The sequence below is a fragment of the Rhea americana genome, unplaced genomic scaffold (assembly GCF_003343005.1).
Source record: "Rhea americana isolate MKP2758 unplaced genomic scaffold, rheAme1 scaffold_122, whole genome shotgun sequence".
NCBI lineage: Eukaryota > Metazoa > Chordata > Aves > Rheiformes > Rheidae > Rhea > Rhea americana.
In genome coordinates this window covers 633008-647681 of record NW_028185284.1, presented here as the reverse complement: position 1 = coordinate 647681, position 14674 = coordinate 633008, and the positions used below count along the sequence as shown (strand labels likewise).

General features: G+C 34.7%; 1 protein-coding gene across 3 annotated transcripts in view; it reads left to right on the top strand.

The window, feature by feature from the left end:
• EXOC6 (exocyst complex component 6) overlaps positions 1 to 14674 on the top strand; it is a 103455-nt gene that overhangs the window by 21794 nt on the left and 66987 nt on the right. For all 3 annotated transcript variants that reach the window (XM_085325716.1, XM_085325715.1, XM_085325717.1), the window contains exons 5-8: positions 620 to 665; positions 8310 to 8514; positions 10065 to 10220; positions 11156 to 11224. In XM_085325716.1, the coding sequence (XP_085181842.1) occupies positions 620 to 665; positions 8310 to 8514; positions 10065 to 10220; positions 11156 to 11224 (476 nt within the window). The remainder of the gene's footprint in view (positions 1 to 619; positions 666 to 8309; positions 8515 to 10064; positions 10221 to 11155; positions 11225 to 14674) is intronic.

Genomic DNA, 14674 nt, shown 5'->3' with positions numbered 1-14674 from the left:
TCACAAAATCGTTATTTAAGAATTATTTTTTATTGTTTGAATTCTAAGGAAAATACTAATACTACAACATTTTATTGTCTCTTAGCTCTGTTGCATTGCAATAATACTTTCATAAAATACTGAGTTCTAAATGATGTTTCAGAAAGATAATTCTGATAATATTTTAGGATTGCACACAGTTCTGTAAGAATTWTAGCCTGTTTGTGGTATTAGCATAAAATGGGTTTGAGACTTTTTCTTTGTAAGAGTCTTGTGTTGACCTGTTGTGGTTACAGTAGATGGTACTGTTGCCTTTTAATGGAGACAGATAATATCTATGAAGTTACGGTATGTAGTAAGTGAATGAATATACTTAAGATACATTGTATCTTATACTGTGTCTGTTGTGCTTAATCTTACTTTTTTATTTAAATGCTGTTAAGAGTTCGTTTTTTTGCCTTGAATGTGTTCTAGAATCTTTTTTTTGCTATTTTTATTGTTTTTATGTTACAGTATGAATTGAGTAACAAATTTATCGTATCTTTTTGTGTTCTATTTTGTGCTTTACAGTGTATATTTTTTCTCTTTTATTAATAAAAGCCACAATAAGATCCATGAGTTAATCTTTGTTTTTATGCAGTGCTGGAAATGTACAGCAAACTAAAAGAACAGATGAATGTAAAAAGGTGAGTGAATTTAGATCTACAAGAAAACAGAACTTTTGTAAATAAATGAATGCAGTCATATTTTATAATTACTGATAGAATAGTAAGCATTAATGTAGACAAGTAAATATTGAGTCCTGTAGTTCAGTACTTACAGCCTTTTTTTAATAGTTCTTTGTAATGATAGTCTTGAAACAAAGGCAAATGAATAAATGTTGTATTAAATAAAACTAATTTTAGGAGCCTAATGGATGCCATGAAAAATAATTTTTACTTAAATAAGCAATGAAAGTATAATTATAAAGTGTAAAGTGTAATATGTTATTTTTAATACTTAAAACAGTTTAAGAAGCAAGAATATTAAAAGTTTTTTAAGGAGTACAACTGAAATAGAACGTGATGATCTTTGCATAAGTTATTAATACCTCTTAATCTATCATAATATATTTAAACCACGTTTATAATCCAGTGAAAAAGGACCTTTTTCTCTGTGTATCCTTAAAGATTTATCTGCTATTTCTATGCTAATCTCTTATGTACATGGGGCTGAGAGTCTGAAAAGCAAAAAAAAAAATTTATTTTTTCTCCTGTTTGACAAATTGAGCTGTAAAAAAAATGATAATAACTAAAAATAAACCTCTATAATACAAGTTTCTAACTGGTACCTGACCACCTGCTCCCTCCTGTTGCCTTTTTGCTTTCCATCACCTGAGAGATCCACTCTTCGCTGCAGTATCACCAGTTTCTCTCCACAGTGGCTGGGCTGCGTGTCCCCCCCATAACTACCACCCCATCCCATTCCTGCTGACCCTGCTGTCTTGTACCTCAGGCACTCCCATCCCAGGAATACTGCTGCTGCTGTTTTCTTCTTCCTGCTTTCTACAGGATCATTGCTACCTTCATCCCTGGCTGTTCTTACTGCTGCCTCGGTCCTGTGGATTGCTCTGTCTCTTCCCCTGCTGGATCCYTGTCATTACCTCTGTGCACTTGGCACAGCTGCTGGCAGCCACGCTAGCAAGTCTGTCATGGTGCCTGTGCACATAATGCTTTCTGGGAAGCCTTCTGCAGCAATACAGCTTTAGAAAATATGTAGTAGGTATGGCATTGTGCAGTCTCTTACTACAAGCAGAATCTGCTAGATGGGAACCGGTGCTGTAGATCTCATCAGCTTGWCTAGTGTACACTCTTTCCCATGAACTGGACACTCATTTGATATCCACTTGAAGTAGTTGGCAGCATGTTGTGGCAGATAGTTTTAAGCATTTTTGACTCCACATTCACTAAGAGTTCTGKAATTCAAGTCCACCGATTGCTCATGGGCTTCGAGAAGTCATCAGTGCTCTTMAAATCTAAAACTCAATTTCAATTATTTAAGAGTTTCAGATCTGATAATTTGCTTGTGGAAGGAGTCCCCAGACAGGAAATGTTAAATGTTGTAAGTCAAATGGAGAAATACTGAATTGAGGGGTTTGGACACGTCATTGTCATCCCACAGCAAGATCTAAGGGAGAGGGGAACGGCCATAGCTTTGATGTACCATACTTTGAGAGCACATGGAGCACAGTGTTCAGACTCTGCTCCAGGCTACTGCTGCAGCTCAAATATCTCTTTCATTAACTATGCTATGTTTTTTTCCTACTTTGCCTATGACTTACAATTCCCTTTATTAGAGCCTAGAGGTGGATATCCTGTGGAACTTGCAATTAATTCAAATGGTAATTTCCTTGGGGCTTAACAGGCAACAAATCCAAAGAGTGACTGTATCCTGGCCTTTATCACTAAGTATTTCAGAAGTGGCAAGGACTTACAGAGCATCAGTGCTAAGAAGACCTGGTAGCTGATCTGTACAGATAAGACATTTCAAAACTGACCTTCACAATTTTGCTGTGAGTCTTGGAAGGGTCAGAGATAGGAGCATTCACAATATCTATATTAACAAAATGATGAGGTATGTTTATTTTTAGCCAAGATAACTTTTCTCATAAATCTTTGCTGAACACTGTTAATTCAGCAAAACTTGCATTGGTCTTAAGAAAGATATCTCTTGAGTGTCTATTTTCAGCCTTTTTTAACATCATTTCATTACKGCTCAATTTGTCAGAATTTTGCAGAATGAATAAAACTAGAATTTCTAATGTTTAAAGAAAGAGGAGAAGAAAAGTGTGGATGTTTAGCGCTTTTTGGAACAGTAGTTTTAGGACAAATACTGGAATTCTATTTCCTTTTCTCCATGGGAGTCACCTTTTAAGATAATACAAAGTTTCAAGTCTGGGGTACATACTTTTTATACAGACARAATGAAGGTTTGCTGAGGAGTCCAAAAAGCCATCTGTTGATAGCAGCTTTGGACACTAGCAACATGGGCTATATTTGAACTGCTGACCTAGAGGTGAAAGACTCTGCATCCTATTTATCTATCTTCTGAGCCATGTATAACACAAGTTGACAAGAACTGTAGYGGTGAGGAGAAATAATTGAGGAATCTGCTCTAAACGGACACAGTTGGCTGGAAAGTGTTACGGAAGGTTTTAAGTCTTAATGGAGGAAGCGCAAGGGAAAGGGTGTGGTTTCTCTGCTTCCCTCTAAAAGGCCTAGAGGAGGGTTATAAACTTAGCCTGAACTTCCCTGGTCTTTAGCTGTAAGTCAGAGATAAGGTCATCACATACTTTGTACAGACCTGTTGCCTTGCCTTGTGCGTATGGGTATTGATATGCATCTCTAGAGAAACTTTGTGGCCACTTTGGAAGGCGGTGGGTATACACTCTCACTAGGAATTGTTAGAACTAGTGTATCTGCAACTGTTAATCCACAAAAGATATTGTCCAAACCCCCAACCTGCAGTGAAAATACCATTAAATAACTTGACTAAGGCTGTTGCTGAATCTTCTTGAATCTGTGAGGAGGACTTAAAAAAAGGTATGGTCTTGCAGACTGAACGTTTTGCCTCTGGAAGACTTGGGTTCTTTTCCCAACCATGCTATAAACTTTCTTCAGAACTGTGGGAAAGACCCCGTTGATTAGTAGTTTAGGTTACTAGCTTGCGCAGAGGATTAGATTATTCCTGTGAAGGGTAACATATTTCAAATTGCAATTTCAGTGCGTCATTTTCAAGAGATGAAGAGTCGCTCCTCTGTATCATTGAAAAATTCCGGTGGGCTCCTTTGAGTTTTTCTTGTTTGGCAGAGTACAAAAATGCTTTGAGGAAATATAGGAAATACAATAAACAGGAATGTATAGCATTTGTCTCTGAAGGAAGCACAAAAGTCAGAAGAACTTTTCTTTATTTGTAAATTATTGTTTCCTTAATTAAATTGAAATTAGATTAAGATTCTCTCCTTTTTTTTTTTTTTCTTTTTTAAGCAGGAAATTTTGGGACATGACTATGCTTGTCTACTTCAAAACGCTTGCATACCAGCACTTAGACTTTAGTAAAACTCCCAGCCTTTGAGTCTGTTGTTTCTATCCTATGTAGCTGCTTGACTGTTTTAGCTCTTTTGGTTATTTTAACTTGATGAAGTTTTTTTCCTAGTAAGTTGCAGTATTTCTCTTAGGTCTCCAAATGACATGCCATTAATTAAAAAAGCAAAACAAAAACTTAAAACACCTCTCTGTCATGTAAAGCATAAATTATTGCTTTATGCACACTGTCAAAAATTCAAACTAATGATTACTGTCCTAAAATTTTAAGTTCTAATACAGACCTGGCTGTTTAATGCCTGGGGCTTGGACAATTTTAAAGTAAGATAATGCAAAACAGTAGTGTGAATTTCTATTTTTATTTCAGTTCTGCTTTTTGCATTTTTTTAAGAAGTTTTCTTTCCTACAGTTTGAAGAAATTAGTAAGAGTTAGGTCAATCCATCTTATAGTAGGTCAATCCAGCTTATAGTTTTCTGATCCTGAAGGCAAGGTGATTCAGTTCTGTACAACCTTGTCTTATGGCCCTGCATTAAGGTTTCAAATCTGCATCTTCAGTTTCAAAGTTTGAATGATAAAATTTGTGTTGGTAAACCTATTCTTACAAAATTAGCTCAGAAGAATAAACTGCTATACTTATATGACAAAAGTAGCATTGAAGATGCTTCTTTAATTCATTTATGAGTTATGGGCAACCTCTTGGCTCACATGATTGGTCATATATAGAGACAGCTAATAATATTGTTGTCAGATAAGATTTTAAACATCAAATGAAATCTATGTAATGCTTTTTAAGCAAAAAATACGAATACATCATGCTATGAAGCGATATGCAAAACTTTAGTTTAATCCTGGCCTGCAAGTGACCTCCAGATTAACATGACTTCAATGCTTTATCAGAACACATGTTAAAAGGGCAAGATTGAGCTCACTAATTATTTTATATATATATAAAAATAAAATAATTAAGGGACTCTAGAATGGTTTTAAAATGGATTATGTTAATTCAGATCTTAGAGACAACAGTCAAAAACCTTCCAGATGAGCTAACAGTGCTCTGATAAGCTGATGTGTATAACTTAAATAAAAACCTTTTATATGATTTTGACACTATTATGGTTTTATTCCGCAGAAGTCTCACCATGTGGCACTCTTGGTCATCTGTTTTTTTTTTTTTTTTTTTTTTTTTTTTTTTTTTTTTAAAAAAAAGTAAGAACCCCACACATAAAACCCACTGGTAAACGCTTCTTATCTGGAACATTCCCATTGCCTTATGTATATTTTACATAAACCAAGTATATAATAAACGAAAGATCCTAATTTACACTTGAAACCTCTTATTTGCAGTGTACTGAAAGGAGTTGTGTTTTTGGAAGAAAAGAGAAGATTTTTCCCATCCTCTGACTATGTGGAATTGTTAGCTTAGAAATGCTTTGATTGAGAAAATTCAAAAAATGTATTTATTTTGGAATGAAAGGAGAAGTTACAAATGAAGTTTAACTTACTATTGCTTTTCTATGTACAGAAGAGCAACCATCCACCTGAAATGTATTTCTTTTGGGAACCTTTACTTGCTGTGTCTACAAAGTAATGTTCAGAAGCACTATAACTGAAAAGGACAATTTTCCAGGTTTCTTTAGCATTTTGAAGGGACTTTTTATGTATTCAGCTTTCTCCTTTCACAGTGATTCAAATGTTTCACTTTTTTGATAGCATAGGACTTCCAGAAAGAAAAAGAAGCTAAAGTTACAATGCAGAGAATTAAAAATAGGCTAAGTATATTACTCTGCATTTGTGCAAAGAAAGAGTTGGAATTAAATAATAAGTTAATTCAGTCAGATCTCAGCCTTTCTGCTTTTCTCATTCAAGACCAACCTAGAAGGCCTCAGTTCACCTTATACGATAGCAGGCCAAAACAAATACATTTTTAAAGCTTCCTCCTGGACTGAATAACTGGTAAGAATACTGCTTAAAGGAGAAATATTGTCACATCTACAAATAATTTTGTCCTTTGCATGTTTAATCTGTTCTGTACACCTCTCTCTAAAATATTGTTAGCATCGCAGTTCTAGCAATCACGGTTTTTCTCTTTATTACCTTTGTAGTTTTGCTGTCTATAGCAGAATTGCCTCAGTTTTATTTTGTTTCATTTTTTTCAATAAAAAAAAGTAAAAATTTTCAGAAGCATTCTGGCTGTATCCAGAATTTAGGAGCCTGAGTCATGTTTGAAAATGAATTGACTTCAGGAATAGGCATGTAGGAGCCCAACTTTGTGCTCTAAGTCACCTCCTGGTGGTCCTCGTCTCTCCACCGATTATAGGAGGAAGCCTGGGAAAACTAATTTCCCTTTATTAAAATTTCCTTTTGTAAATGTAATTTAAATGTGAATTTCTTTTTCCCTAGTTTGTTGGAAACATCAAAATTTTATTRTTGTGGTACAGGTTTATAACTGATGAATGATTTTAGTAAGTAAGAGTTTGGCCCTGAAACCCTTCTCATCTATGAGATGAGAATGAGAGGAGTACTGAGAGGAGATGGATAGATATTTATGAAAAGCAGTAATAGATAGAGCTGATATCTCAAATTTGGTAGTCTCTGATATCAATTTTGTTTTCTTTAATTTTTATATTATTTTGTAGTCTCCTATGGGGATTGCAAATGTTTGGCAACTTTTTTTTTTTTTTTGTCAGAGGAGTAAAAGGTTATTAAAAAGACTGCTTAAAATGTGAATAATGTCCATGTTGTGTAGCAGATTCAGTTCTTTAAGTTATATTTCCTGGAATGAAATGGATTTGGGCAGCATGCTTGTTCTAGGGAGGCTGGAAAATGTTTGTTGGTAAGTTTTACAAAGTATCTTTTTGGTCCTGAGTTAGGTGCAGAGCTAATAGACTGCAAAACAATTGTGGACAGAAAAGCAAAGGAGCTATCCAAAAAGTTAGCATTAACTTAGAGGGATTTTTCATTTGAGAGCTTATAATAATTAGAAGTTAACGTATTCAGAGTGCTGTAGAACCTGCTTTGGAAAATTGTGGTCTTGTTGCCACAACTAAACTAAAGGCACGGTCTAACATTATTGTTTGTAGGGAGTTTATTTTGTATTACTTGGTACTCTTATCTTCCATCTCCGTGAAATCTCTACAACTTAAAGATTTAGAATTCAGAGCAGGAGATTCTGATAATTTATTAGATTTTTCTTCCTCTTATTTTGAGCTTGTGACTCCCTAGTTATCATAAGACCCAAAAATCCTTTGAAGTAATATTACAGAATCACAGAATTGGTAAGGTTGGAAGGGACCTCTGGAGATCATCTACCACTTTTAGTATGCTCTGTCCCCTAAAGGCAGTATTTTTCCTTCTGATTATCTAAACACTCAGAGTTAACTGAAATTAGAATTAAATCAGATTTTACACTTAAAATTAACTTGAGTGTGCCTTTAGATTCGTTGTCCATTATGTAAATCTTGCAACATACTTAGCTGTTAATGTATTGTACAACATACATATTCAGTGTATATACACTACAATGTATTATACAGTATATGTCTATAAATCAGTTCATAGACATGAGGAGAGATCTCTTGGTCTTTCTTTTCTTTTTTCACTTTCAGACCATATTTTCCCTATTTCTGCTTCAAATAATCTATAGGCCTAACAGAACACTGAAAAGCAGTGAAAATTACAGAATCTTAGACTTTAAAACAAACATGGCCTTTGACCTTAAAACTTTCTTTAATGTTTTTGATGGGATGTCCCATCCTTTTCAGAACAATAGATTAGTGGCTTACAGCAAAATGTGTTATACTTCTGGAAAAAAAGTACTGCTTGAGATGAGTTTGTACATGTCTCTTCCAGTGAGGGATGGGAAAAAGAGGGTGTCTGAGTGTGTGCATATGTTAACATATACCTAAAGAGGACCTGTGTATGCGGGTACACTTTTCCAAGATTTTTTTCAGTGTCTGGTGCAGGTGCTGCAAAGCTGGGTGATGTGCAACCTGTGTTTTTAGGAATATGAGACTCAGTCTTGCCAGTACAGTAACTTAAACTAAGAGAGGAAATAATTGTTAGGACTTCAGTGCTCCTAAACACTGTATGGGTGACTTTTTTTTTTTTTTAACGTGACTTTGTTACAAGAGTGAATTGATTTAATTACATGTATTTTGACTGCAGGTATGAAATTGACATAATTAATAAAATGTTTTTATCAATACTTGATAAAATAGCTACATAATTTGATTTTTGTTTCTTTGCAGATATTATTCTGCTTTAAAAACAATGGAACAGCTAGAAAATCTGTATCTTCCTAGAGTTAGCCAGTACCGGTTTTGCCAGATAATGATAGAAAATCTTCCAAAACTACGTGAAGAAATAAAAGAAATTTCCATGTCAGATCTCAAGGATTTCTTAGAAAGCATTCGAAAACATTCTGACAAAATTGGTGAAACTGCRATGAAGCAGGTAAGCCTACCTAACGGTATGACTTTTGTCCTATTATATATTGAAAATTGGCCTCAAGCCGGAAAAATAGATGCTTCCTAAAATGTGGTTAACATAATTTAGGGTATGTTTAYGTTACTAATTTGAGTACTGCTAATGGTGTAGCTATGGTAGTGTGGAGGTCATTGTAGGCTGTAAAACCCATTTGGACAGTGAATTTACTTAGGGTAGCCATACAAGCATACAATCCAATCATCAGTGTGTCATTGCTAGCCTCAGGTTAGCCCAAAAGATTTGTCTAGGGATTGTAGTCATCACCTAGACCTTTGAGTAGAGCTRGAGAGCTGTGAAGTGCTTGCTAACGTCTTGAGTAATTTCTTCTTGCTTGGCAAGCAGTTGTTAATTCTAGCTGTCTCTGGCTAATAGAGGAAGCAGCAGGGTGACTTCTCAGTAGCAGTCAGACTTTCCTTCTGAGTTTGTTTTTGTTTTAAGCCAGAAGCAATTTTCTTCCTGAGAATGGAGCAAGAAATGCTGTGTATCTGCATTTTCCAAAAAAAAAAAAAAAAAAAAAAAAAAAAAAAAATCCCAAACAAATAAAAAACACATTATGAAATACTTTGTATTGTTAACCCCTAGACACACTAACTCAACTGCAGGATGGAAAGTAAGGATTTACCAAATTGGAGATGGCCAGCCTGCAAGGTTGAACRAGACTAAAAAGTGTTGAGATAATTGCCTAGTTCTTTCTCAAGTACTCCTAATTCTGGTAGTACAAGGCATATTACTGGTATATTACTGTCTGAAGAGGGCAAAGGGGAGAGGAGTGAAGTGAGAGCCAGGATGAGATTGGGACAGAGGTGAAACTGCTGCCTATTTCATCACAAAATAGTCTGCCACTTCAACAAGCACTGGTCCTGGGCAAGCTTTTAAACATACAACCAGCTTTTTTAAAGCTTGTTTGGAGAGTAAGTATGGATTTGCCTTCTTGTTGGGTAGAGTTCAGACTGGTTTACCATTCTGTAATCTAAGGTTTTGAGAACTCTGTTTTGTCTTTCAAAAACAAGATCATTATGAACATGCAGTTCAGTGATAAGTGTAAGTGAAATCTAATCACAAAATTATTCTGTGCAACTTTTTGGCTTTTCTTTCAATGATAAAAACAATATAGTACATTTAATTTCTGCAGCTGACTGCTCACGGAAGWTTTGCTGAAGATAAACAGCTGGAAACTGATAATTGTACTTAATTTAAATATTTATTCTGTATTTGAGTATATRATCAGGTAAATTAGAGATTACTTTTTAATTATTTCTGCATTTAAAATTATGTTCTGAGAATTAGGGAGAAATTACGAAGGATGGTGTTGAACCAGTTTGTCATCCCAAATTGRTTACGAACAAAATCAGTGTTTGTAGCAAGTGTGCGTCTTGCAATTGCAGTGATGTGTGTTCAGCAGATAATAGTGTTCTGGTTGTGTACAATATTGCCACCTGCTTTTCGTGTCATAGCGCATATCATCAGTGACRAAATTTGCATTACATCGCTCCTTATTGGTGCTACTTTTGAAACAGGCACAGCAGCAGAAAACCTTTAGCACCGCTTTTCAGAAACAGAATAATGTAAACTATGGTCGGAATATGCGTTTACCTAAAAGCAGAATTTGGGAATCCAAGAATGAAATTACTCTGAAGAGAACATTTGAGGAAGAAGATGAACATGAAGAAGAGGTAACTTTATACCTAATCCATGCAGCTTGCTTAAGGTGGATTTTGTAGGTTTATTGAATAAAACTTCTAGGTACTGTCTATGGACATGCCACAATGTTATATTAATGCTAGCTTCAGTATCGTGTTTGGAGGCATTCAATTGAATAGAACTTATAATTATGCAGGAATTCCACTGAAAGTTTTATATTGTGTGAATCTGCCCACTGCCAGGTGGTATGTGGCCCACGGGAATATTCTGTTACTGGTGTGGCATCATTACTTTGTTGAGGACTTTAGTTTGTGTTAGAACTCTTTCAGTTATCAAATGTTCTTTATTCATAAATTTTCCTGAATAAAGGATCAAGTATTTAGACCCTTAAATCTGAAGCTCTGAAAACACTCTGAAAACAGTCTTGTTTTGTAACACAAGGAATATCTCAAACCATAGTAAAAAGTGAGGGAGGAGACAAGCTTTTCATTTACTCTTCTATGACAGAGTGAGTGAAATTTCTGAAAAAAAAATACTAGAGTCTTTCTTTAAAGCATATTCTCTATAACACTTTCTATCAAAATAGTGGTTTTAGTGACCACAAAATCTGTCAGCAGAGTTGACTTTTGCTGGCTCAATTTGATTATGCTTTTGTATTCAGCCCTGAAGAATTTCCGTTTTTATCTGAATTTTAGATGTATCAATCTACTGACATCACACTACACTAAACTACTAATGCCTCACTAAATTTCTAAATTCTAAGAAGCTAAGTTGTTTAAAGGAGTTTAAAATTGCTTTAAAAGTTAAGGGCACTGAAACTGAATTTGAAAGGAAATGACAAATCCTTACCAGTAAGATGCCTTACGAAGTATTTATGGAATGGAGAAGTTCTGTTGTTAATACATCACATTTTGCAGATTATAATGCTTTATATGCTGCTTTTTTTTTTTTTTTTTTCCTCTTTCAGGTTTTAACTGCTCAAGATCTTGTAGACTTTTCTCCAGTCTATAGGTGTTTGCACATCTACTCAGTTTTGGTATGTATTAAGTTGACTTTAAAAGATCGTTTATTTTTTGAAGCTGAATGTTCATTTTCCTAGCTTTCATGCTCTRACAGTTCGCAAGCAAGTATATTTCTTCTGTAGCCCTGGATAAACTGGCTGAAATGGATGTAGCGTAGATGCTCGGGATATTACTGCATGTTTTCTTTTATGTGCATAATAAAGGAGTGCACAACAAGACTTAATTACATAGTGGTTTTAGGAATATATGTAATAAATGCATGTCTGCCTCAATAATGGTAACACTGTTTTTGCAGTTCTCCCAACTGTTTCATGTTATCCAAATGTTTGGGGGAAGACAGTCAGCATTACAGAACATAGGTATGTAGGTTCAGTATGAATCTTGTGGACATCACAAAAATAGAGCAAAATAGCAAGCAAAAGCTGAAGATTTTAACAGACTAGCAGCAAAACAAGAGTCCATATTAGTTGCTGCAGAAGGGCAACGCACATGCTAACAAGAACTAAAACTTTTTGRAAGTAACTCAGTACGAAATCAAATGATTTATTTTCTCACATTTCCTATGTCTCAGTAACTGCTGAAGTCAGGTTACATTTAGAATAAGTAGTACAAATGTATAGATGAAATAGGAGAATTGCTAATCCTGCAAAGTCAGCTGGATTTAGCTTCTAGCATTCAGRCTAGATTATTTTTTATGGAATATTTGCAGCTGTGTAACATGAAGGTTTATATCTTGAAATAACGTTTGAAGTATTATTTCACTGTCACTTTTTAAAAGGAAGGAGTAGAAATAAAAGCAGCTAAAAATATAGATGTGCCTAAGTATTTTAGTGGCAGAACTATTATCAGGTTTAATTACATCAGTAATTATTCATCTCAGTGAAAAGGCAGGAGAGACAAAGATAGGATGCCAGAACTATTATCAAAGAGTGGACCATGTGTTTGACAGAGGAAACAAGTATGAAATAACACAAGTGATACAAGAAAGGATGTGTAATGGAAAATAGACCAGTTGACAACTTCTGCTTATTCTTCATTTGGTATAATGAAAGAACAGCTAGTAGAATTGATAGATGAAAAATTTAAAAATTACACGATTGTATCCTTTACTTTGTCAGGAATCCTGATGGTATGTGGCTTATATGAGTTTACACAGAAAGAAAGTTTGCCAGATTCCAAATTTAATGGGGACAGAAGACAATGTGGAATGATCTCTGCTATCAGAGTTGCTTGGTGCCCTAGAGTGTTACCTTCGGAAAACGACTTCTGTCTTTCTTGTCAACCTCATCTGATTAATAACCCATGATAGGATTTTTGAGAGCTATGTGTTAACCACTTCTTGGAGTCCTTCTCCTTTACTTTCCTTGGTAAACCATCTCTTCGTGTTTTGGAGTTWACAGAATTTTATGATGACAGCAAAGGTGGGGAGGTTATAAAAGGTGTTATTCATTACATTTTTTGTTTCAAGACTATCTCACAAGCAAATGAATTATCTAGGTGAATTCTCTCTCCTACAAAACTGTAAAAAACAAACAAAAAAAAAACCTTGTAACACACAAGTTTTCTATTCTGCTGCTTCATATTGCAGAAGAAAGCAAGCTTTTGCAGACCTCAGAGCACTCCATAACTTCAGTTGCTATGAAGGAAATCTGTGATTACAGCCTTGTGATTACAAGGTAGCTGCACACCAAACAGGCTGTAGTTATGGACAAAGCCCTTTCTTTAGGCTATGAAACTTCTCACCACTAGAAATGAAGGGCTTTTTGAAAAAGATTTTCTTAAAATCATGAATCATATAGAAAATAACATCTGTAGTTATATTAGACTGTCTAAAATATTTGACAGCCATTAAATTCTTCCAGCTTGTGGTGTGTGCTTGTTGTCTGTTCAGTTCAGTGTTTCTGGAGCAGCTTATGTTGCACTTGGTCATYTTAGGAATTTCTTGTAAATTCCTGTGACGTGTTTGAGGCAGCATAACACGCATCTGGCCTGATGGAGTGTGTATGTTTCCACATTTTAAATGCGAGACCCCAGTATTAAACCCCAGTATAACTTCGCAGTTTTATACTTGTCACTCTCATTAGTGTGTATTAGAAAAACTTGGTCTCTTTATTACTACTTATTTTYGTTTATCTTTCTAATAGACTAGCCTATACACAGAGATACAGTGCCTCCTGTATTATGTGAGATACTTATATTCTATCTTGTTTTCTGTTATTTTGGAAATTAAGCACTAGGATTGTTGCTTTATTCTGCTGATTGCTTTAGAACTTCTGTTTAAAAAGGTGGTTATGCCTGAATTGCTGATTTTGACTGCATAGGATAACATGGTGTATAAATAGCCAGGAGGTATWTTAAATCTCAGGTTTTGGTGTGTTCTTTTGAGAAGAATAGCTATTTGAGACTTGAGACACTTCTATTGGGTCAAAGTAGAGATGTGGTGTGGGAAGCAGAATAAATAATGTTTTTRTGTCTGAAGACTCCACTGAATGTTTGGGCTGGAGGTGACTGGTTTGTATATCTCAGATATATGTTAGTATGAATAATAATACATTGTGTAAAGTTCTGCTGCAATAAACTGTTCTGGTAAATGTGCATCTCTGAGTTTCAAGCATTTGGGGCTTTTTTTGTTTTGATTAGCAGTGTTTTTAAATATGRTGAAATATTCAGTATGAACTTAAAATACTAATTTAAAACTTTCTCTGTTATATTTTATGAAGGAGTTAAATAAGTAGTGCTTAGGAACATGCAGTCTCTGTAATATTTTTATTTGAAGATTTTTGGAAGCCTAAGTAATGGAATTCTAAGTAGACTGATCTAATAATATGCTCATGARGTAAAAACAAACTTTAAAAATGCTAAGCTGCTTTATTCTGCTTGCATACAAATTACATTGCATTCAGTAGGTAGATGAGTCAATGTAGCACTGATTTCAAATGAGACAGATGGTTTCCACTGAATGGTCACCTTTGTGAGATGGCTAGGATGTTACTTGAATTCCCCACAATATAATCGTTATGTACAGAGGGTATTGTATTTTGAGGACTGATAGGAGAAAAAATCCAAATCTGTAGTCATTGTATTTACCAATTCTGAAGGGAATAAGCAAATRCTGAGTATAACTTGTATGTGTGCTTAAGCAAAGCAAATGCATTTAGTATTGAGATGTATAATATAATCACAGAAACATTATAGCTAACTTAGGATGCATTCAGCTTCTTGAATAACCTAAAGAAACAGTGAGTTTCTGCTATAGAACAGTAATTAATATGCCTCACCTATAAAAATTACTACAGTATAAAGAYCATAGTTTTAGAATATACATATGTGTGTTCACACATTTAATGTGTTTAAGACACACAACTATTGTTTGTCAAAGCGTAGACACGTGAGTAAAGTTCTTTTCCGTACATTCTGTAGGCTGCTTTTTCTCAAAAAAAAAAAAAAAAAAAAAAAAAAAACCT